The sequence below is a fragment of the Bubalus kerabau genome, chromosome 10 (genome assembly GCF_029407905.1).
Source record: "Bubalus kerabau isolate K-KA32 ecotype Philippines breed swamp buffalo chromosome 10, PCC_UOA_SB_1v2, whole genome shotgun sequence".
In the NCBI taxonomy this organism is placed as follows: Eukaryota; Metazoa; Chordata; class Mammalia; order Artiodactyla; family Bovidae; genus Bubalus; species Bubalus kerabau.
In genome coordinates, this window is record NC_073633.1 from 48,745,170 (window position 1) to 48,767,772 (window position 22,603).

Sequence of the window (22,603 nt, forward strand, 5' to 3'; positions counted from 1 at the left end):
AGGGGAAGCAAACCAAAGCCCTTCCACTGACTAAGGGAATATGGGAAGAGGAAGAAAAAGTCAGGCCAGGAGTTTGGCTTCTCAGTCCTCGATGACCCTCCGCTTCTGCGCTGGGCTTTATTCCAGAGGACAGGTTTGGGGAGATAGGAACCTGGGCTGTTAGGTAGTGAGGGAGGCTGTAAGGAGAGTCCAGGTCATGTCCAACATGGCCTCTCACCCCTCTAGAGTGTACAACTCAGTGATTTTTAATATGTTTATAAGGCTATGCAACCATTAGCACTATCTAATTCTGTGGTATCTGATTCTGTACCTGTAGCTTTTCTTAGCACATCTGTAGCAGAACAGAGCTATTAGTTCAAAGGACCAGGCTGATGTTTCTGCATGTGTAATTAGGAACTTCCAGTGTTCACTCTGTTTTGATACTCCAAATTCTGCGTGTATCCAAAAAGCTGGTTCCTCAGAAAGACACGATTTAGGTAGCCTCAGTTATATGTGATGTAGCATGTCAGACCCCAGGTTCCCTAACCACCAGTCTCAGTGGAAGTAGCTGGCTCCTATATTTGAAGAATATATGCAGATATCTTCAGCATATTCATATAAATTATAAGGTAGTGTGATCCAAGCCCTTCTTTAATTACTATAGTTTCTTTGATTCATAATCAGATTATGACTCAGTAGAAAAGCCCTTCTTTCTCATCAGTGAGTTAAGTAGATGGGCAAAAGATAGGCACACACAGTAGAGACAGAAAAAGAGGATCTCATTTCCAGAAAATAGGGTAATTTCTTGCAAATCACTTAATCACTCCTATGAGGAAATAGGCAGGGGATCAGAAGTTCTATTAACCTTAGCACCAGGGAAAAATTAAAACATGGCTAAAGCATCCCAGTAGTTAGAGGAGAGAAAGGCAGAAAACCAGAAGATAGGGCCAATAGAGGAACAAAAACAAAGTAACAGGGTAGAGAGTGAGGAAAGAAGAGAGCAGAAACCTGGATGGATACAGAGCAGAAGCTCCAACAACTGTCAGAGGTTACACTCAGAGATTATAATCTGGACCGGATTGTTATGAAACCAGGTTCATCTTGCCTGAAGCACAGTGAACCAAAATGCTGAGGCTTTGGGCAAAGCAAACAGGGAAACAAATCTTAAACCCGTCTCCCAACTGAAGGCAAGGGGCTTGGGATATTTAGGGGATAAGGAAGGAGGCTGGGCTGAGGCATAGGGCTTGAGGGGCACGGGGAGGGGCACGTGGAGGGTATGGGGCACATGGAGGGGTGTAGGGGGGAAAGGTGATTGCCAAAAGGTGTGATAACGGTCATTCTGCCCAGGTGTAATGAATTTCAGCCCTCTGTTGTCAAAAGGTCACCAAGGGGGACACCTGCCTGCGCATGCCCAGTTGAGGGGTTGGTCGGTGGTCCCATCCAGTCTTAATAAGCTCAGTTCCAACTCGACACAGCTGATGCCAAGCTCCTGGAAAATGACTGCCACAAACATATTGCAGTTTAGGCTGCTCACTGCTTGGAAGATTTGCAAGTCTTAGAACAACAATCTAGATTAGTGAAGGCAGGTGAAATGGATTTAAGCCATGCTTTCAATATGTTTTTAGATCATGTTTTTCTTTTAATATAAACCCAAGGCAGTTCATTTCAAAAGGCTAATAAACAAGGGAGATGAACAATGTTGTAATTATTTAAAAACAATCGTATTGCTTAGCCACTCTAAGAAATGGTGAAGGAACCAAGTTAGAAAAAGTCAGTGACACTCTATCTTGCAGGACAAGTTTGCGGCTCTTCTAGGAGCAAGTTTGTTAAAGTAAGTCCCCAGTGTTTGGAGGCATACCCTTAACGGCATCAACTATTAATATGTTATATGAAGTTAAGGCTGAGGAGGTCAGTACCACCAGGAGACAATGCCAGGCTCCTGAGGAGATGGGATGAAGTACATATGCTTTCCCCAGTCCTGGCGGACCTTCCAATGACACTTTGCTGAAGAAATATTGCTCTGACAAAGGTGAACTGTCATCCCAAATAGGCAAAAAAACTGTGATATTCTAAAGAGACATAAAATGTTCTCTCATAAAAATCATTTATTGGTACACCAGAAATATCCATTTTTTTTCTAGTACAGGAGCTATATGCTCTATAATTGCAATTCTGTGTAAACTACGTGTTACCAGTCACTAGAAATCTAATTAGCAGGATGGATTTAATAAAGAACAAGAGTAACTATGAGTCTACAGCGGCCCAGCCATCAAGTCTCATTGGAGAGTAAATCAAATATCAAATTAGTGTTGGCCTGCAACAGAGTGGTTCTGTAGCCAAGAAAAACCAAGGTGGACGCAAACAGGATAGCACCCATTCAATAAATTAGGTACACTTAATTAGAAAAACACCACAGCAGATAGAAATAATCTAAATAAAGCACAAAAGTAAACTATTAGCTATTTACATATATTACTTGTTGCCCAAAACTTTAATTTGCTAGCTTTCCCATCCTACTGCTTTCCTTTTGTTACTTTTTTCTTTTTTTCATGGTGAATTTCTTGACCCCCTGGCAAATATTTAGACAACTAATCAGAACTTCTTTCAAGGTCCAACATTTTCTAAAACTTCATGTCAAACAAAAGAATCTGAAAGGAAGCTTATATAGGTCTATCTCTACATGGAAGTAATACGTTTATTATTCTGCTATTTTGCTATTCTCTCTGTTAAGAGCAGAGCAGTGACCTACAATTTCATTTTCCTTCCAAACATTATTTGAACTAGTCCAGAAAGGTGGGTTGTGAATGGCAGCTGAGTGAATGGACAGTTCACCTGTGACAGGCACAGAAAGTGAGTCTAAACGGAGACAAGAGCATTAATCCTGAGAATGGAATGCTGTGAGCTGCAACTTAAGATCCCCCATTACAGAGAATGAGAACTCCTCCTTCTGGTTGTTACTTTTTTTTTTCACATTAGGTTTTTAAGGCTTAGTATCACTGCAGCATTAACAAATACGAAAGCTGACATCATTTCTACTAAAGAAGGGTTTTGTGATGAATGGCAGCAGGTACCATAATTAAAATAGCACAGTTGGAAAGGCATTGAGTTGGTATGTTTCTGGTGCTATGGCCAGACTGTATGGATTTCTAGCATCATTCTGGGGGATCTGAAAGATCTTTGTCAATGAGCATCTTTGGCCCTTTTTATTTCCTTTCTAGTACTAGTAACAGTTTGCAATAATTTTATTTTTGGTTTGTTCTCCTAGGACAATATAAGCTCCAGGAGGGCAGAGACTACACCTGTGTATTCACTATTGTGTCTCCAGCATCTAGAACAGTGTCTGGTCCATAATAGGTTCTCAATTAAAAACTTGTGATAAATAAATGAACCAAATCATGACGTCCCCTGGCCTGCCTATGTTTAGAGACTTTCCAGTTTCAATCAGTGACCAGGGTTTCTGACCCGTCCTAAGGACCCAGATGGCCTTTGAGCCTACACTGCTATGAACCTCTATGCAGTTGTGTAGCTATCATTTTTGTGCTTCAATGGATAGTAAAACTTTTCATTGCTGAAAAGACTAGCTATGCAGAGGTAACACTGCATGAGAGGTCACAGGGCAAGAACACTCAAGAACATTCTAAATGGCAAGCTCCAAGTTCAGCTCATTCTTCCCTACCTCTTCCTACCACCTACCTCTTTGACAGAGAGCTTAAGAAAAAAGTTATTAGGAGAATTTTCTCTTGGCAGTGCCAGTTCATAACTCACCAATGACACAATCAGAAGAAAAACAAAAGATAACTCACCTACATAAAAATTAATGTAAATAAAAGCAAAATCTGGGTTTGGAAACAAAGTGACATGGTGGGCTGTCTAGGTCCTCTGTTGGTTAGAACTGCTGACTATGGAAGAGAAGCAGGCTTTACAGCAGTAGAGAGGCTGGGGGGAAGGGTGTGCGTGGAGGCGCTGTGGGTATGAGGACCAGCGTTTCTCCTCCTCTCTCTCCCTCCAGGTCTGGCTGAGCTGAGCTCCTTGCGGTCACTCTCAGGCGGGAGGTAAGAACAGGCAGCTGGCGCCTCCACGGCACATTCTTAGGCTATTGATGCTCTGCTGGAGTAGAAGTCGGGGACTTGGAGCCCCGTGTGAAGCGTGACCTAGGGGAAGAGACTGTGAGTCCTGGAGGCACTTTAGGAGCTCCCCCCCCACCCAACACACTGCACCCTCTCCCCACTTAGGAACAAGTGGGCTTGTTCCTAACTCAGAAAGGGATCTGTTCACTTTTCTGTAACATCTGTTCTAGTAGACATCACAGAGATCTCCAGCAGAATTCAGCCTGTGCTAAGAACCTGGCCACCATGCTGGGCTCCCTGATCCTGGAGACACTTGATAATATGATTCGAATCTACCTGCCTCTTCAAAGAATTCTGGGGAGATTGCGTTCCTTATGACTGAAGAATGAGGCATTGATTTGCAGGTGGCAAACCCTTTTGGCCGCATTGCAATGGTCACTGCCATATCCATGGATAGAGAACAGATGAGCAGACAACCCTTCCCCTATTATTTGTCCCCTAGTTATTTCAATTAGGATAAGCCTTTCACTTTGGGATGGTTGCCACTAGATGATTGCCAAGAATGAGGAGACATGGGCACTTAAACTATTTCACTGATTTCTATCTAACCTCAGACCTCAGTGGATGGCTGCACCAATTAGGCCAGAACCATTTCTTGCAGTGCTGTCTGTCATCTCTCTCCACCTTGTCCCTGTCTTCCCCAGTCTAAGAGTCTTTCTCTGAAGATACTCAGAACATCCCAGAAACCTCTAAAGATCATTGAGTACAATAGTCTTTGCAAGGGAAACAGCTAAAAAAGCAGAAAACTTTGAATGAGTGTCTTCCAAAACACACTTCTAGGGAAAGCTATGGCTTTCTTTGGTCCAATGTAGAGCCAAACTCTTGATGGATTAGATTTCAGCCTTCCAGAAAAACCCATCAAGTTGCAGCAAGAGAGAAGGGCAGAGGTCACTGGGTTGCAATCACTTCTACTGCACATACTTATAAACAACGATGGCTTTTTAAAATAGCTCCCAAGATGGTAGTTCTGTATACAACAAAAATCATGAGCACTGTGTTGATACTTAGGCCCTATCTATTTTTCGGCAGCCATTTGCTGAGTAAAGTTCACAGCCAATGTCAAGTTCCAGCTCAAGACGGAAGTGAGCGCTCCCATCTCAGCAGTGGCTGGTAGGGCATGCTCTCGCATGCCCTGATCTGTTCTCCCACGCCCCCCATCTGCCCCAGCTGTGGTTTGCTGGCCCTTCTTTGCCCTGGCTGTTCCCTCTGCCTGGAAAGCCTTACCCAGCTCACTCCCTCACTTCCTTCAAGGCTCAGCTTACCTGTGACTGCAATAAGGCCCACCTATGCTGACCACCCTGCTTAAGACTGCCACTGCCCTCTTTACCCTGGCACTCTTGGTCCCCTACCCTTTCCTTGTCTTCTTTCCACTGCATATTGCCTTGCTGTTGTTGTTGTTTAGTCGCTAAGTTGCGTCTGCCTCTTTGCGACCCCATGAACTGCAGCACGCCAGGCTTCCCTGTCCTTCATTAACTCCCTGAGTTTGCTCAAACTCATGTCTACTGAGTCAGTGATGCCATCCAACCATCTCATCCTCTGTCGCCCCCTTCCCTTTTGCCCTCAATCACTCCCAGCATCAGGGTCTTTTCCAATACTGCCTTCTAATATACTATATAATTAACACAGCAATTGTGTATTATTTACTGTTTCTCTTGTAACTCGAATGCAAGCTCTAAGAGGGCAAGATTTTCATTTTTGTGTTTTCACTGATAAACAACAATACTTACAATACTTCAGTAGTGCCTGACATATGAAAGGTACTCAGTAGACATTTATTGGATGAACAAATAAGAAAACCCTGTTGTTTATATTTACAAAGAACCATTACTAACTTGCAGGCAGGGACAATGTTTTCTCTCCCTAACAGAAGTGATAAGACTGCAGTGGAGAAGCTCCAGATTTCTAAGCATCCTGTTAGCACCTCAGGCTCACACTTTCACTTCTCAGGCACTCCTGGGGCTTTGCTGCAGTCATTTCATTCGCTTTCAGGCCAGCGGGTTCAAGAGTTTCCTTTCCACTAGAGAGGAATCTAGGGCTCAGGAGGACAGTCATTAGCCTGCCACAAGAGAATCCCAGTTTCCCCCGCTGCTGTTCACCAAACTGTGTCTAAATATAACAAAGGGGCTTATGCTGGTCTGGAATTATCTCCCTTGTCACGTCCGACCTGTCCCGCAATCCCCTCTCCTCCGCGTCTTGGTCTGGGCCCTCCAAGGTGGGGGACTAAGCTCACCACCCCGCGGGCAGCCTCACAAATGGAGCAGCCGCTCACCTGCACGTTCCTGTTCAGGCTGACTGCCGGGAAGAACAGGCCCTCCACGTTCTCAAACGCAATGGGACCTTGCTGTTCGTCGTTGATAAAAAACGTCAAGGTTTTTCTATTGAAGTCGAGGAGGACCCCAATCGTGGCCCCCTTTGTGATCCCTCCCTCAGTTCTGTGGAAAAAGAAAACATGGGGTTTAATTTGCCCATCCTCCTTCTAGAAGCTCCCTGTTTGTATGGTTAAACCAGTATTTCTTAATCTGTTTAAAATTATCATTCCCTACCCCCGAAGCCTTTTAACACATTTTTCCTCTTAGTGACCCCTCCTCACATACAATTTTAATGCCACAGATATACTGTTTATCTGCTTATGAGCTGTATGTATAGGTGTGTTGTGCCCTGCTCAGTCGCTTTAGTCATGTCTGACTCTTTGTGACCCTATGGATCATAGCCCTTCAGGCTCCTCTGTCCACGGGATTCTGGATTCTCCAGGCAAGAATAATGGAGTTGCTTGCCAGGCCCTCCTTCAGGGGATCTTCCCACCCAAGGATCAAACCCACGTCTCTTATGTCTCCTGCTTTATATAAAAAGTCTCCTGCATTGGCAGGTGGATTCTTTACCACTCACGCCACCTGGGAAGCCCATGTATATAAAAAAGTAAGATCTGCTTGCCCGCTGAACCAATTCTCATGGCCCTGTTGAGAATGCACAGGTTCACTGTGCTGCTCTGCTGTTGCTAAGAGAGAACCCCTTCACACAGTCTCCACATAGAGACACAAGCATCAAAGGCCGGGAACAACAACAAAAAAAAAAGCCTTTAGGCTATCAGAACTTTGCCTAGAGCTGTGTCTCAAGTTGTGAATTAAGCGTCATTCAATCCAAAATGATTTAATTTGAAAGTCAAAGTAAAGAGGCACTTAAGCTGAACCTAGAACACATGCATGAAAAATTAGATTTGGGGCCTCATGCTATCCATTAATCAGAAAAACTCATCCCAGAAAGATGGGAATTTGGGGCATACTGAAATTGAATTGAGAAGCTGGAGGCTCTCCATAAAATGGCAACATTGAAGAAGAGGAATCTCCTCTCCGTAAGGTGAAATAATTATACTCTAGGAGCTGGAGTGATTGTCATTGGAAACAAATTGTGTCTTATGCTTTAACTGATGGTTTCACAAAAGCCATTAAGCCTAGACAATCAGATCTGTCCTTTTCCTCCTCACTGAGATCCAGCAGTACTGAACTTCAGCCTCACAGACATGTGAGAGTGTTCTTCTTTTCCCCTTGGGATGCAGATCACAGACTGTGCACAGTCGTTAAAAATGCCAGGGTATCAACGGTGTCTTGGCAATTTCTCAGTTTCAGCAGTGACGGCCCTGGTGCCATGCAGTTTACATGCAAGGGGACGTGTTCTGCTTTAAGAAACTGTTTCTCTGTATAGTATGGCAGTTGCGTTATTACCCCTTCATTCCAAAATAAAGAAGTTGAAAGGGAAAGGTAAGTGGGGTACATGGGTGATGGCATCAGGGAGCTGGCGACAGAGGGTCCCTCAAATGTGAATCCCTGAAGGTAACAGCTTCTCTACACATAGTAGGATTCGAGACCAGGCTGGAATGGCATGTGTGTGTTGCAAGTGAAAAGGGAAAAAATGAGGAGTCTTTTTCTTTCCTGTTCCTGAGAAGCAGGAAGATAAAGAGAACAGTGAGCAGGCCTGAGCAGGCCTGAACAATCCTAGCTTTTTTTTCACTTTAACTGCTCCTAACTCTGTAACTAAGTTTGCTTCTTTTGCCCCCTAACTCTGCAGGAGCTACACTTCACACCTATTTTTCCTTTGACTGTATGCTAGATATATCCCCTATCTGGTGTTTACCCTTATAACACCCTTCCTGTTGTAGTTACACATCAGAAAGAAGGCCACAGAGCCATGGAACTGCCAGACTCAGGTACTGGGTAACTGACACCAGCCAGTATGACTGCCTTTGAAACAATGCAAGAGGAAGAAATCAAGATCCTAACACCTTTGTTCCCCATCTTATAGAAGCCCCTAGACTCCCCATGGTGGGGGAGGCATAAGCCTACTGTGTTCCCCTTTCCACTGGCTGAGAATTTGGACCCACCTTTCTATTTCTTCCAAACTCTGTCTCTGTATTTTTCATCTGGCTTTGGTGGGCAGAGAAGGCCATAATTTTGGCCAGCAACATGTGCTCACTTCAAGGGACAGTGAACGAAGCACGACTGAATGCAGATGTAGAGAAACTACCCAAGGAAAGAAGTGGAGGCCCTAGGAGACCTACTTGCTAGAAGAGAGGCAGTGATGAGCACACAGAAGAAGCCGAGACAGTGGAGCCCACTGCCTACCACTGCACGACTCACTTTCCTTCTGACTGAATATAGCTGTAGACCCCCACACCCCCATTCCAGACACCAATAAGAATGTAACTTGGGGATGTATTTGAGAATAAGGTGGACCAGGTTCCTAAAAGACACTTCTCTACCTAGGAAATTTGTGAAAAATACATTTGAGGAAGAAAACACAAACCAAATGAAAAAGGAAGTCTAGAGAAAATATTATAGGTATAAGTTAAATTATAATTGCCTAGATTTTGGTGGTAAAGGAAAACTGAAAACAATTCCTGTGTTCTTTTTCCCCAGCAAACTGGGTGCTCTGAATCCATATAATAATAAGAGGGTTCTTTAACTATAAAACTATCCAAACTGGCATCCATAAGATTTAAATATATCATAAATTTAAACAAACCCATAAGATTTAGTTTAAATTAAAGTGCTCAATACCACTTAACTGTGGCACTGATAATGATAAGAACAGTGGCTTCTATTTTCAGATGCCTCTGATGGGAGGCATTTTTGCATGTTTCATTTAATCATGGGAACATTTCTGCATGGAAAAATATGATTTTCCTAATTGGTGGATTTGGAAACTGATGTTCAGAAAAACTGAGTATCTTGTATACAAGTGCTTTTCTGGTAAGTTTTAAGACTGTGTTTTAGAATCCTGGAATGTTTTTCTGTAATGGATATTCATGAGGATTCTTAGTTTGCAGCCCTAAGTGGACTACAGCAATGAGGGGTCTAAGAAAGTGCTCATGTCCCTATCATTATGCAAAAAGCAAAACACCAGGATGGACTTGGCTAAGAGCAGTAGAAGGTCTACTTAATAAAGATGGCCTGCCCGACTTCCTTCATGTTGTCTATTTAACAGGTCTCTGAACTTGGACTATCGTTCTGGACCAGAAGCCAACATGAAGAAGGCTTGCTTGCAGGGGGCTGCAGGGTACCTGTTGGTGTGCGAGTTGTTGTGCATGAACCAGCTCCGGTTATTGTCCACATACATTGCCCAAGCTTTGTCGTCCTTTCCTAACATCACATCCTTCATCACGTCGATGCGAGCCACACCGAAGGCAGGGTCGGGGTGGTTGTCGTAGCGATCCACTGTCAGCTCCCAGTAGTGGACGCCCTTGGAGAAACCGGTCTTCCCCAGCACCACGCGGTCATCATAGCTACTGCAGGTCACAGTCAGGTTGTCATTGGAGAAGATGATGTCAGAGTGTGCCGAGCCAGGGTCGAAAGCAAACCAGGCCACTGGGGACAACAGAGGGGAGGGTGGTTGGTTACTAAGACGGACCCAACGAGTTCACACCGTAATTTACTCCTGGGCAGGAGAGGAGTGTTTTGTCCCATTTTCATGCTTCCATGCGGGAAGGAAGTGTCCAGAGCCAGAAGGGGCCATGAGTGAGCAGACAGGGGGCACGTCCTGGGACCTGGGGCTCTCTGCACCCAGAAACAGATGGATGACACACGACCGATTCAGCAGGGGTTACCTGGCTCAGACTGCACTCCCAACCAGGTGATCCGGGAGTGAAGTGGCATCAAGTCCCTTCACCCAGTGACTGGCAGAACAGTACACCAGAGACATAAGGGAAGAGGGATGCACTAAGAAGCCTGTGTAACCCTGAGACGGGAAGGCTAGTAACTAGAGTCCTAGATGGAGGAGGGATAAAACACACTCAGTGAAATACGGAAATACTTCCACAGAAGTGCTCAATTTAGTTGTTTTGAAAATTTCCTCAGTGTTAGTGAAAACTCAGAAGCTTTGGAGCTATTAGCAACAGAAACTAATTCTCACGAGTGATTGAGACTTGGATGTAAGACTGGTTGCTTCCTTCATCACAGATACAGTGTGAGTGTTATTCTTAAAACGTAAAAACTATTGGTGATTAGGTGCAGATGGAATGATGTCTTTATATACAGTGCTGTGCCCAGGTTCTAAATGCTACCTACCAAGAACCTCCTCCAGACAGACGGAATTGCTGATTTATCAAACCTGTGAACCACCTCACATGCATTTTGGTCTTTGCTATTGGTAACAGAGTAAGGTTATTCCATACCTGCCAACAGCTTTTTAATGTCAACTGTTGTCATTCCAAGTGAAAAGCATGGGAGAGAGAAATAGGAGGCAAAATTGACACTGATAAGAATACATGTCTCTTTTGATAGACTAACACCAAAAAAGGGCTAAGTTTAAAACTGCATACACTACAGCCATTGGTCTGATTAGTACCTTTTGCCCACAAGTTTTCTGCTTATAATGAGTGCTTGCATTGTTGTACAAGAAATCTGGGGGAAAAGTAATCTTCTTTGAGGTACAAAATTTAAAAATACAGGCATCTTTTTTCATTTTTTCTAAGTATGAGAGAAATTGCTATAATGGGATTTGAATGACAATTCAACAATTTTATTGACATAGAATAAGCTGCTACCATTTATTTTGTGAAGGGAATGGAGCATACCAAGCACATAAGTAAAAGATAACAATTACAATAGGTATACTTGCCTAATTGAGAGTAAGATGCAGATTGTGTCTCAAAATTGCATCCTATAAAGAAATACTACACATCAAAGCTATGAAACAACAGCCAATTCAATAAAGATTATTTGTATACACGTAAAAAGCACCAGCTGAGTAGTTACCAGAGACCTGATTCATGAAAAACCAAAGCCCTTTTTATGTTAGTTTACTTGCTGGAGTAAAAACTGCTTCTCTGCTCTTTCAAAATGAATAGTAGATTTTTTTTTAATTTAATAAAGTCTCCAATTGTTTCTAAACTGCAGAGCTTAAATTTTTTATCATCTTCTAAGTCTAACCTTTTCCATTAAAGTTTTCATATTCAGAAGAAAACGAGAAAAATTCATCCAGTTGAAGTGGAGAAACCACTGGATCTTGATAAAGCTCCATTCTACATCACTATTTCATGTTCTTCTAACTCTGGTTGTGCCAAAAGGCCTTTACTGTGACTTGGGCCTGAGTCAAATGATAATTATAGAATTAAATATGTGATGTAATCCATATGTTATTAAAGACATCTGGTAATTATTAATAACGACATGAAATAAATGTAGTAAAAACAAAAATGACCTCCTCTCTTTTGTAGATTGTTTTACTACATCATCCTTTTCACCTAAGGGAGGGGAGCCAGCATGATGGCTGATGGGGGTGGAGTGACCTCAGAGATACATTAGAGTCACCTGTGCAACTCTTGCACCCACCTTCCCCTTCCTTAATATTTGGATACTCTTACCTCTTCCATGAGAGGCTTCATCAGGGTGGATGAAGCATTCTAGTCTTAAAATGTTCAAAGGCGTGTGAGCTACAATTTAAAGTGGTGTCAGTGACTGAAATGTGTTTTTGATGAGCACTAGGATATCTCCTAGAAAGGATCATTTAATTTTTTTTTCAACTCAGGCCTTTATGTGCTAAATGAAGGATAATACACTGAATGAAAAGAATTTTAAAAGAATTAAGAAAGCACCTTAGAAGGGACTAATGATTGAATTAAAAGCAAAATGTAAAGATTATGACCTTACTTTTGGTTACTTTATTTTTCTCTGAAATGGATTCATTTGCAAAAATGGTGGACAACTTGTTTAGTTTCTATCAATTATCATCTCAGTTCCTATTCACAGGTGAGAACTTAGTGAATATGGAACACATGGAGTTTTAAAACTGTAGCTCATCCAGCTTTGGAAATAAATCTGCAGAATGTGAATAGGGCTTTTAAATTTTTTAAATGAATCATGCCTTGTGCAAATCTTTGTCAAAACAAGCTTTCTGAAATCTTTTTACACGACTTTAAATACACCATCGTACATTTAAGGTTCAACGATACAACAATGGTGTCAAATACAGCCATCAAATATCCCCAAACCCACATTTCATTTTATTCTTGAGACAATATACATTACAAAGACTATAACAATATTTCAGTACATTAGACACAAGTGGAGAGAGTTCCATAACAAAGCATGTTTAAAAGCCAATAGTGCACAGAGAAACAAGAAGAAACATAAAAGCACAAAGAAAAACAGTCATTTTAAAGAGAGCTTGAAGTCCCTGCATCCTTTTTGCACTGTCATGCTGTGGCCTTCTTCATTCCAGGATGTGGGATGAGCAAACAGAATAAAATAACAAACAAAAGAAGCCTCTGGAAATGTAAAATGTGCATCATGTGTAGCCCTGATTACAATATAGTCCTGAAGAGATCAAATAGGTCTGCGTCTTAGATATTTTAAGATTCTATTTTCTACACAGAGTTCACGGAATAGTATCACCAGTGCAACTTGAAAACTGAAACCCTGTCACAACCCTCTCAGCTGTGGGAAACTTCCGGAGGCCTAACTTCTCAGTAACTCCCATCTTTGGGCCTTAGGCTAGTTAAGGCTTTCTGATTTAGCTGGTGATTGTCCCTTCCCTTTGTTTAGAAAAAAAATCAGCCTTGAGTACACTGTCTGACCAGTGAGCAAGGCTTTTGCAGAAAATACTTTCACTTTCTGCTCTCTGGTTTGCCTGCTTTGCATGATGCATTCTGCTGTTGGCAAGTTTTTTACTTTTTTCAGTAAAGATCTCTTGAGTCTATGTTTAATCAGACCACTCCAGGCTGGATGCACTGATCCAGTCTCCCAGACATAGCTGGTTTCCTGGATACAGCAGGGTTGCAAACCTCCAAACTAAGGCCACAGCCTCCCCTCAGCCAGCACCTGTGCGTGCTACGCCATGGCATGTGATGACAGAGCAGGGTTCCCACGGTGGTGGTGCCAGCTTGTGCAAGAAGAACCACTTCACTCATCGCTTTTCAATGCCATTATATACACTGACCACAGCTCGATGTTAATCCTCACAGCACACAAACATGAATGCCACAAATCTCCCATCATCCAAATGCTCCTCATACCGGAAGCAGGCCACAGACATAGAGATTAGCTCACTGCCCTCCGCACGCACATGAACAGCAAGAACAAAACAGGTATTTCCGAGATGCCTTCAAGGCACAGAGATCAAGAGGAAAGGTCAGACGAGCTCGGCTCACCCGGTGCATTGAGAGACTGTAAAGAGGAATGCAAGCTCAGCTGGTGGGGTGAGGATCGGAAATCAAAGTAGGCTCTCCCGGGGAAGCTGGGTTGTAGATTAAGGGTGGAGGAGAAAGGACTCATTCTACGGAGCGGCAATCTTTCCGAAGGCACTGGAAAAGGGACTGTCTGTTCTTCTGAGTCTGTGTCTAAACGTAAGATCAATGCAAACTAGAGATCAGAAATCTGCCTCCTGCCGTGCACGCTTCCCCAAGACCTGCCTCACGAATGCATTTTCACAAAGCCTCATCCACCCCATCGAGGCCAATGTGGTTTAGGGAATTCTCGGCAGGACAGAACTCAAACCAGAGGATACTTCAAACATCACAAACGATTGTCTTCATTTTCCCTTGATTTTTACGGATACAGAAAGTATTGGAAGTTTCCTTTTAATTAAATATCTTTAGAGCTGAACTTAGAAACTTTAAATTAACCCATTAAAAAAAATAAATTAACCCATTGATGACCAAGAGATCCATACTTTACCCTCTTCACATTTGCTGGGTATTACTATTTGTACAACAATAGTCTCTGAAAAGGTTTCTATTTAGGAGGTGATGGTTTTTACTAACTCTGTGCTGTTCCATATGTTCCCTTTTCTCTCTTAATATATATATTTCTGTTTCTAAATGGACAAAATGGTTTTTCTACACCAGCATACTCAAGACTTGCTCTTTAAATCAGAGAAGGACAGTGGGCTGAACAAGTAACCAGGGAAGGAGCCTTACCTTTGTTTCTGAATTAAGATCAGCCCTTAGGGGTGCCCTTGAATATCTCTGGTTCTCTAAGAATAAACGACCACGGGCAGTGGTGAGGTACATTGGTCTTTATTGGCAAAAATGTCTCTATTTTCAGATAGTCAGGTCTGGAATGAAGATGGCTATTATACCATAGTAAGGACATATCAATTGCTTCATCTAGTTTTAGAATTTAAAGTAATTTAGAGGTAGTTTCTCACCTCTAAATTACTGAAATCATTCCTTTCTCGTTTGTTAATAGGTGGTTGTAGGCTGTAGAGTGATCTAGTCAGAGACACGTTTTACCAACTGGGGACATCTTAGAACTCAATTTGATAGTAACAATTCAGGAAATACAGATAGCATGATGGTAGTATTCTAGTTCCAAAACCACAAAGGAAATTTCTTCTCATTGAAACAATAATTTTGTTTTGGTGGCTAAAGTGTTCCTGGGAATATTTTTCTGGTTTGAGTCTATTAGCATGTTCCTCTGTACCAAACATATCCTTATTCTATCAAAATTCTATTCCATGCATGCTCAATGTAGCATATGTGTGCAGAATGGGATCCTATTTGAGAAGCTCAGAGCAGGGCATTGGCAGGTTTCAGTTCAATACTGCCAACCCAGCCTCATTTTCATTTTTGAACTTATAACATTAAAATTAGCTTTTCAGGCTACTTTTTTTTAGTTTGGGGGAAATTTTTTTTCTTTTCTTTAATAAGAAAAGTACAAACAAGGTTTTCAGGGAAAAGGAACTGCTATTTATGGAGCTGAGGCATTGTGTTCCCAATAATACATTCCAATTTTCTTCTACCTAAACTTCACATGGATGGAGTAAATTGGCATGTGTGACTATTTCTTGTTAAGAAATGATTTATGATATAATTATCTCAAAGGAGAATTAGTCTTTTAGTTTAATAGAAAAAGTTGAAAGACAATTGCACAACACCACAAACTAATATGGGCATCTTTTAGGGGGAGAATTTACAACTGTATTTATCACAGTAAAATACTTTTAACAAGAATTTTCTTAGAAATGTATCTTTCACCAGGTGATAACAATTAATTCATTATATTTAAAATACTTGTTGCTCCAATAATTAAGGAAAAGGACATATATAATAAAATGAATTCTGGAGTATACTGAACCCCCGAGTAATCATCTGAAAACCAGTGAAGAAACGTGTACTATATCCAGACTCAGGAAGCAAATCCAACCCCATCATACTCACCTCTTCTATTCTCAGCACCAGGAAGAAGCACCTAGAGTTGGTGATGGGACCACTCTGCAGGATGGGGGCTGAGGGCAGCTATGGTTATTCATGGGGTTAGTAACTGAACACTAGAATGGTTAGTTTTTCTATCCTTTTATGTGAACCATTATTGATGACCCAATTTTCCTTGAGTCCTCTTAGTCTTGAGCCATGTTCTCTATTCAGGCAAGCTTACTTAATATCCATGTTACCCAATCACTCCATCTCTGCTCTGAGTTTTTCTTACCTGTGGTCTCCCATACCCTACCAGCTGGGCTCTTACCTTGTACTCCTACCCCATTTTCTCTAAGAAGTTTAAAAAAAAAATGTCCTACTGCTTCATGAAAACTGTCCAAATGAAGCATGAGAGAGAGAAAGAGAGAGAGAGAGAGCACTTGATCCCAGCAAGACGCTTTGTGCCTTTCTCCCTCGGCATAGGGTGCAAATGTCAGGTCAGTTGCCTATAGGTCATCTAAACCACTTGATAATACCTTAGGTTGCAGGAGTCTTAGAGGGAAGACACTTATCTTGATATCATCTGAGCAGCAATAATAAGCTTCCCCTTGAAATCCTCTAGGTTAGGGATCTCATGGCCTCTGGGCAGCCCCCTCCTGTTGTAGTTACTGCTTACATTGTTCTGGATATACCACTTTGGGAGCCCTACTTCTCAAGTGTAGCATTACTGAGGCCATATTCAAGAGCAGTCACGGTTCCCTTTAAAAAGAATCACTTTTCTGGGATAAACAGAGTTGATTTCCAATCTTTCTTCTAAGGTATGGATCTCAAATCTTTACTCTCCTCATCACGCCCCTCTGGACATGTTTAAAGACATGAACCAAAGACAATAAGACAATATTGAGAACAGTAATGCTACACCCATGTTTAGCCAAATCACACAACTCACACTGAGCATACACACAGCTATGGTGTGTATTCTGTTTTATACCCTGGGATGCAGAAAGGATGTAAACCGACTTCCTTACCTTCCCTCAAAGCACAACTACTGAGATCTGGAGAAGGCTTTTCAGCTATTAATATTCTATTAGTCATGACAAAGAGGAATTGGGTTAGTGTTTTTTTTTTTTTTTTTTTTCAGAATACATGATATGAGGCTATGTTTTAGGTCATAGCTAATATTCAGGATAATTATTATTAATTTTTAATACATTGGTCACTAGAGAAAGACAAATAGCTCCTTAAGTATTTTAAATTTCTTATGTTTCATCACATGTAGTGATCCTGTCTGCTTTGCTTTGGTAAGCAAAAGCAATTTAGCCAAAAGAGCAAGGGAAAACAGAATGCCAGCTGAATACTGGTGTAGCAATTTTGAGCATATCAGTAACTCTGGGAGAGGGACTGTGTTTATAATGGGAATGTGTCAGGACACACTTTCCCTCAACTTGGTCAATGAGCATCATTCTCCTCTGGTCTTTGCCTGGACTGTTTTCTCTTTCCATCTGGAACTGGCTGATTCTGGAGTTGGGGCCTCTGCTTGAAAGAAACAATCAAGAATTATCAAAGCAAAGATTGGGGATCAAACTTATTATTTACTGAGTTTTGGGTTTGAGGCAAAAAAAGGATATTTAAGTGGTGTATCTCTTTTTGACTTACTGAATATTTATTTTATTTTTTCATTAGCAGACACTGTATTAGAACTGAGTAACTAAATGGGAAACATTTAGAGAAAATCTCTTATACTATTGATTTTTACACTTTTGAAGACAGAATTTCTTGACTGATTTCAACATATACAGTGCACTAGAGATTTCTATGGATGTTGCAGACTCTTTGGAAATGTGTAGTCTTTGAGGTGTTAATTTTGGAATTCAAAGAGGAAAAGCAAATTGACAGGGGTTCCTTATGACAATGTACATTAACCCAGCTTCCTTCATGCTCTTGTAGAATTCTTGGTTATCGTCCTGTCTGGTATGAAAAGCTTCATAACTTACGCAGCCTTTGGATACTAGTTCAACAAAATGGTGGTATTTCAGAGCTAAATAAGGCAAAATATGTCACTACGAGTTGCACAAGCGGCATTCAAGATGAGTTCCAGTTCAATTATAAACAAGCTGTAAAATAATTTGTTTTTTTTGGGAGGAATTTAAAGAGACCAAGAAATGAATGAAGAAGGCGAAGTTTCCTTAAATGATCTAATAAGCACCCCAAGTCACAGTTATGTCCCACTGGTACATAATTTACAATGAAAGGTGGTATTTTAATCTTAAGTGTGGCATTAATTGCAGTTGAGAAGTGAGAAACAAATCTGTTTAGAAAAGCTCCTTTTAAAAGAAGAAATGAAACACCCTCTTTCCACCCTGGGACAGTTGCACACTCTGTCACCAAGTCCTCCATTCCAATTTAGAACATCAGGTCATTATTTATAAGGAAACTATTAATACAAAAGAGTGGATGCAGAAGATTCCAAAGGACTAAACTGCTCCCCAGATGGTCAGATACAAAGTGCATTCCCCAGAAGCAAAAATAGGGTTTGGATCCAATTCAGTTCTATGAAAAATCAGGAAATTCCCTGGATGTCATACATGTTGTCAAAATTAAAAGGAACAAAATCTCTTTTTTCTCCGGGCTTTGAAAGCTATCATTATGCCTCTCACTTTGGATTTTGTAAAATCTACCCAAATTTGTTCAGGTATGATTTACCTACCTTGAAGAATTTGTCCTGGAAATGCATATTCTTCTAAGTAAACACAATTTTGGGGGGAGGTGGTGGGCTGATGCTCAGAGTCAGAAAGAGCAAAGCACAGGCAGACAGGAAATATCTCCAGTGGACCATATACCGTTCTTTATTTGATCCTTTATTAACTATTCCTATTAGTGTTGAATTTTCAGTATCACAGGCAGCCTCTAAGAACCATTATACCCCCTGGAGGATACAGGAGGTGGCTACACTTGTTCATAGCATTTGCTGAAATAATTAACAGCTTTCAGCAGTAATTTTGAAGAAAACCAGGGTGTATTAATTGTAAAGAATTTAGAGATCATCTGTTCTAAGTTTAAAGTGTTAGAGACAAACAACCCCCTGCCCCCCAAACAAAAACAAAACCCTGAAGTCCAGAAAGATTAAGGAACTCATTTAAGTCACACTACCAGCTGTGATGTGATTGGATAAGGACACAGGCAGATCAATTCCTGGTGGATACAATTTTGGGGGTGGTAAGGTCATTGGTCTCTTTTGTGCCTTGGAAATGTATAAAATGTAAGGTTGATGCTATAGGCCATGGGGCATGTGTTGGTGGTCTCAGGGGTGACCCAGCTTTGTGTAGATGATCTAATTATCATTCTCCAAACCCTGCATTATACTGAGGATGAATCTTTCTTATCTATATATAGAGTAGTTCTTGGGACTGTGGTGGATACAGATTGAAAGGCAAACACATTACCCTACCATTTGGGATTCTGGCCACATGGGATGGGTGGGCTGAGAGTAGGTGAGGTTCTTTTTCTCCCACAAGGTTACATTTTCTCTTGTGGGATGGGGGATGTCTTAGTGCAGCAAGGTTTAAGAGTACAGTAGCTACCCCAGCCCCCAATTACTATAAAGTATCTGCAAAGAGGTTGTGAACAAAGGCATCTGGGGTCATGCTGGGCCTACATTCTGCCTACATTCTGCCTGCATCACTGACTATTCTCTGGGTTATTTCCTATGATGTGTGGGAGAAGGTGCTATCACACTTGAAAGGGAACTGTGATGCTGAGAATCTAACGGGGGAGAAAAGGGCATTTTAATCTTTATGAATAACCTCTTCTATGTCCCCTTTTTAGAAAGCAATTTCTAAGATATCATTTCAAGAATCCCAACCCTTTAGTTGTCATTAGATAAAACAATCCTGGAAAGTGCTGGGCAGGTGACTCCTGTGGATGTTCAAGAAAGAGGATGCTTGAGAGCACATTTTCTCTGTGCTCTGAGCTCCTGTATGTGGGCAGTGCTGGAATTTACAGCCTTATCTACAGCCTGATTCTCTCATGATCACTGATTATTCTTCCCACTTGGCCTCACAGTCGAGATCTGGAGGGCTGAGAGCTTCTGTGAATAAGTAGCTCTTTGGTTTCAACCTGAGCAGGGCTCCCAGTTCCAGATCTCACTTGGTGGGGTCCTTCCAGGACCTCAGAGATGCAGCTCTGACATCCTTTTCCTTCCCAGGCAGCAACTGGTCACTGCTAGCTGAAAAACGTCCACAATGGGGAGAATCTCAGCCTGGGCAGGTATGTGTGTGTATGTGTGTGTGTGTGTGTGTGTGTCTGTGTGTGTGCGTGTGTTAAGGAATGACAGCCATTCCCACATCTCTTTCTTAAAGCAGGAATATTATTCTTTAGAACAAAACTCTAATGTGACTCTTTGAAAGTGTTAGAAGTCCTATTTCTGCCTGGGGTTTCTGGATGAATACGTGAAGCAGCTACACAGTACTGCTTCCACAAGCTGTTTTCAGATGTTTAGCAAATAGACTTAGGATAGTTTTCTCTCTTTCCCTCCTATTGGTTGAGTGCAAATAGCACTGTTTTAATGTCAGCATCAAAATGTACTGTGCTGGGCATTGGAGCTGAAAGGCTCAGGCCTGACACATCATTTATCCTCTCCTGGGCTCCATTTTGCCATATGTAGAGTGGGAATAATAAGAATAATATTTTTCTCCCAGTGTGTGGTAGGCAGAATAATGACCTGCCAAAAAAATGTCCATGTCATAATCCCCAGAATCTGTGACTATGTCACCTGATATGGCACAGGGAACTTTACAGATGTGAATAAATTAAGGATCTTGAGATGGGACATTATCCTGGACTACCAAGGTGGGCCCAAGGGATTTAATCACAAGGATCCCTTATAAGAGGAAAACAGGAGGATCAGAGTCAGAAAGAGATTGGAAGATGCTATGCTGCTGGCTTTGAAGATGGAGGAAGGGGGCATGAGTCAAGGAATATAGGTGGTTTCTAGGAGCTGGAAAAAGAAACAGAACAGATTCTTCCCTAGAACCACTTCCAAGGAATGCAGTCCTGCTGATGCTTCACTTCTAGCCCAGTGAAACCCATGTAAGATTCTGACCTCTAGAATTGTAAGGTGAAAAATTTGTGTTGTTTTAAGCTACTAACCTTGTTGTAATCTGTTAAATCAGCAATGAGAAACTAAAACACAGGGTAAATCTGGAATGCTACAGCAAGAGGACAGAAGAGAGGTTTAGACACTAGTGATGGGTACAGAGGTACAAAGTCTATACAGTGGTCTTAGAATAAACAGAAAAGAATCCTTATGTTTTCCTTAGGCCCTTACAGAAAATGGATAGCTTTTATACAATTCCTCTACTGAATTTCAGTATCCTAAAAATATTTGCAGACTTTCATGTTGCTGTCATTTTTACAGAATCTTTTAAAGGATAATGAAGAAAGTTCTTAGAAGCTCTACACAAAATGAAATAGGGCTTATTATCATAGTATTTGGTGAGGGGAGGGGGAAGTACTTATATTCCATAAAGCCTTCTGAGATATACTTGAATACCCTGTTACCAAGAGTTCCAGAATACATACTGACTTTTAAATGTACAATGTGGAAATCATTCTAAAGTACATTACATACTTTCTGGCTTTCTTAATCTGAGCATATGCCCCAAGAACATTCGCTTTTGATTTTTTGGATTTTTCAGTTTTTCCAGTTACTTTCTTTGGTCAAGGCTGCCAATAGCTTCAATTCACTTTTATACCAAATTCTTCTCTCTGCTAATGTGATGCCTCCAATCTGTTGCACTCTTTGCAAATGAGTCAATGAACTCAATGGAATTGTGGGTAAACTAAGAGTAAGTGAGAGCCAAGTGACGCCAAGGGCTCTGCTGTGAGAACATCACAAAAGCTTCTGTATCTTTTCTTTTTTTTTTTTGCCAATCATAGGTCATTGTTGCTTATATCTTGATTCTAAGATGACTACCCACGTTGTAGGGTGGATATCTTAGTTCTGGAGAGACGAGGGGGTACCGTAGTTTTTTGCCACTCTGAGCCAGGTGCCATGAGATTCAGGAAGGAGGAAGAATAAAGCCCATAAGCTCTAGGGCAGGGCCATGCTATGTGCATCTCTGTGATCATGAAATCGACATGCTCAGTTAATGTTTTTGAGTGAATGAGGATTCCTTTGCAAAGTCAGCTCAAGGCATATTTTGAAGTCTTTGCCTTGCGTACAGTTATTCCTTCTGTTTAGATTTCACTCTCTCTCTCTCTGAGAAGTCTTTCCTTCCCTTTATATCATATTCATTTTCCCTTCAGTATGTTGTATTTCATGTCACTATTAGATGCAAGACAATCATATTTTCTATGAAAATATGAATTAAAAACCTTCTCTTAGAAACGTTTTTACTTTTAGAAGCTGCTTGTTAGTTGAAATTAAACTCTAAATACTAGAATTAAGGTGATATTAAAAATGGAATAGCTCATACATTTCTTGTGTAAAATCTGGAAGCAATTTGCAAACAGATCAAGAGTCTTTAAAATGTTCATATTCTTTAGTAATTCTTAGAATGTGTCCAAGGAAAATGATCTTTTTATGCAAAGGGTTGTATTTTTTGCACAGAAGGTGCAACTCTCTGTGCTTTAATTTCTTGAAGGATTGGTGAGCTGCAGCTTCTTTTCTGCTGAGAAGGCTGCATGAAGTGGCCCCCTGGCTCTGAGAGCTGAGGAGAGTCAGGGAAAGATCTTTTACCAGCCAGATAATAGTATTAGTGAACTACTTGAGTGCTAGGAATATTATCTTTGGTCTATCTTATTTTTTTCTCCAGATTTTAAACAAAGGGGAAAAAAGTACAGTCTGTTTAGATAGGTAGGAGAAAAGTAG

The 22,603-nt window shown here is 41.3% G+C and overlaps 1 protein-coding gene across 19 annotated transcripts in view; it reads right to left on the minus strand.

Annotated features, from left to right (window-relative positions):
- Window positions 1–1,452: 1,452 nt before the first annotated feature.
- The window catches only part of TRIM9 (tripartite motif containing 9), a 117,436-nt gene continuing 96,285 nt past the window's right edge, over window positions 1,453–22,603 (minus strand). For 3 of the 19 annotated variants that reach the window (XM_055537622.1, XM_055537613.1, XM_055537612.1), the window contains 6 exons: window positions 13,747–13,935; window positions 11,217–11,258; window positions 10,771–10,794; window positions 9,661–9,964; window positions 6,376–6,538; window positions 1,454–4,130 (listed from right to left, as the gene is read on the minus strand). In XM_055537622.1, coding sequence (XP_055393597.1) covers window positions 4,068–4,130; window positions 6,376–6,538; window positions 9,661–9,964; window positions 10,771–10,794; window positions 11,217–11,258; window positions 13,747–13,935 — 785 coding nt within the window. In that variant the 3' untranslated portion in view covers window positions 1,454–4,067. Of the gene's footprint in view, window positions 4,131–6,375; window positions 6,539–9,660; window positions 9,965–10,770; window positions 10,795–11,216; window positions 11,259–13,746; window positions 13,936–22,603 lie in introns of all 19 variants that reach the window. The other 16 variants (XM_055537625.1, XM_055537626.1, XM_055537624.1 and 13 more) reach the window with 11 other exon arrangements.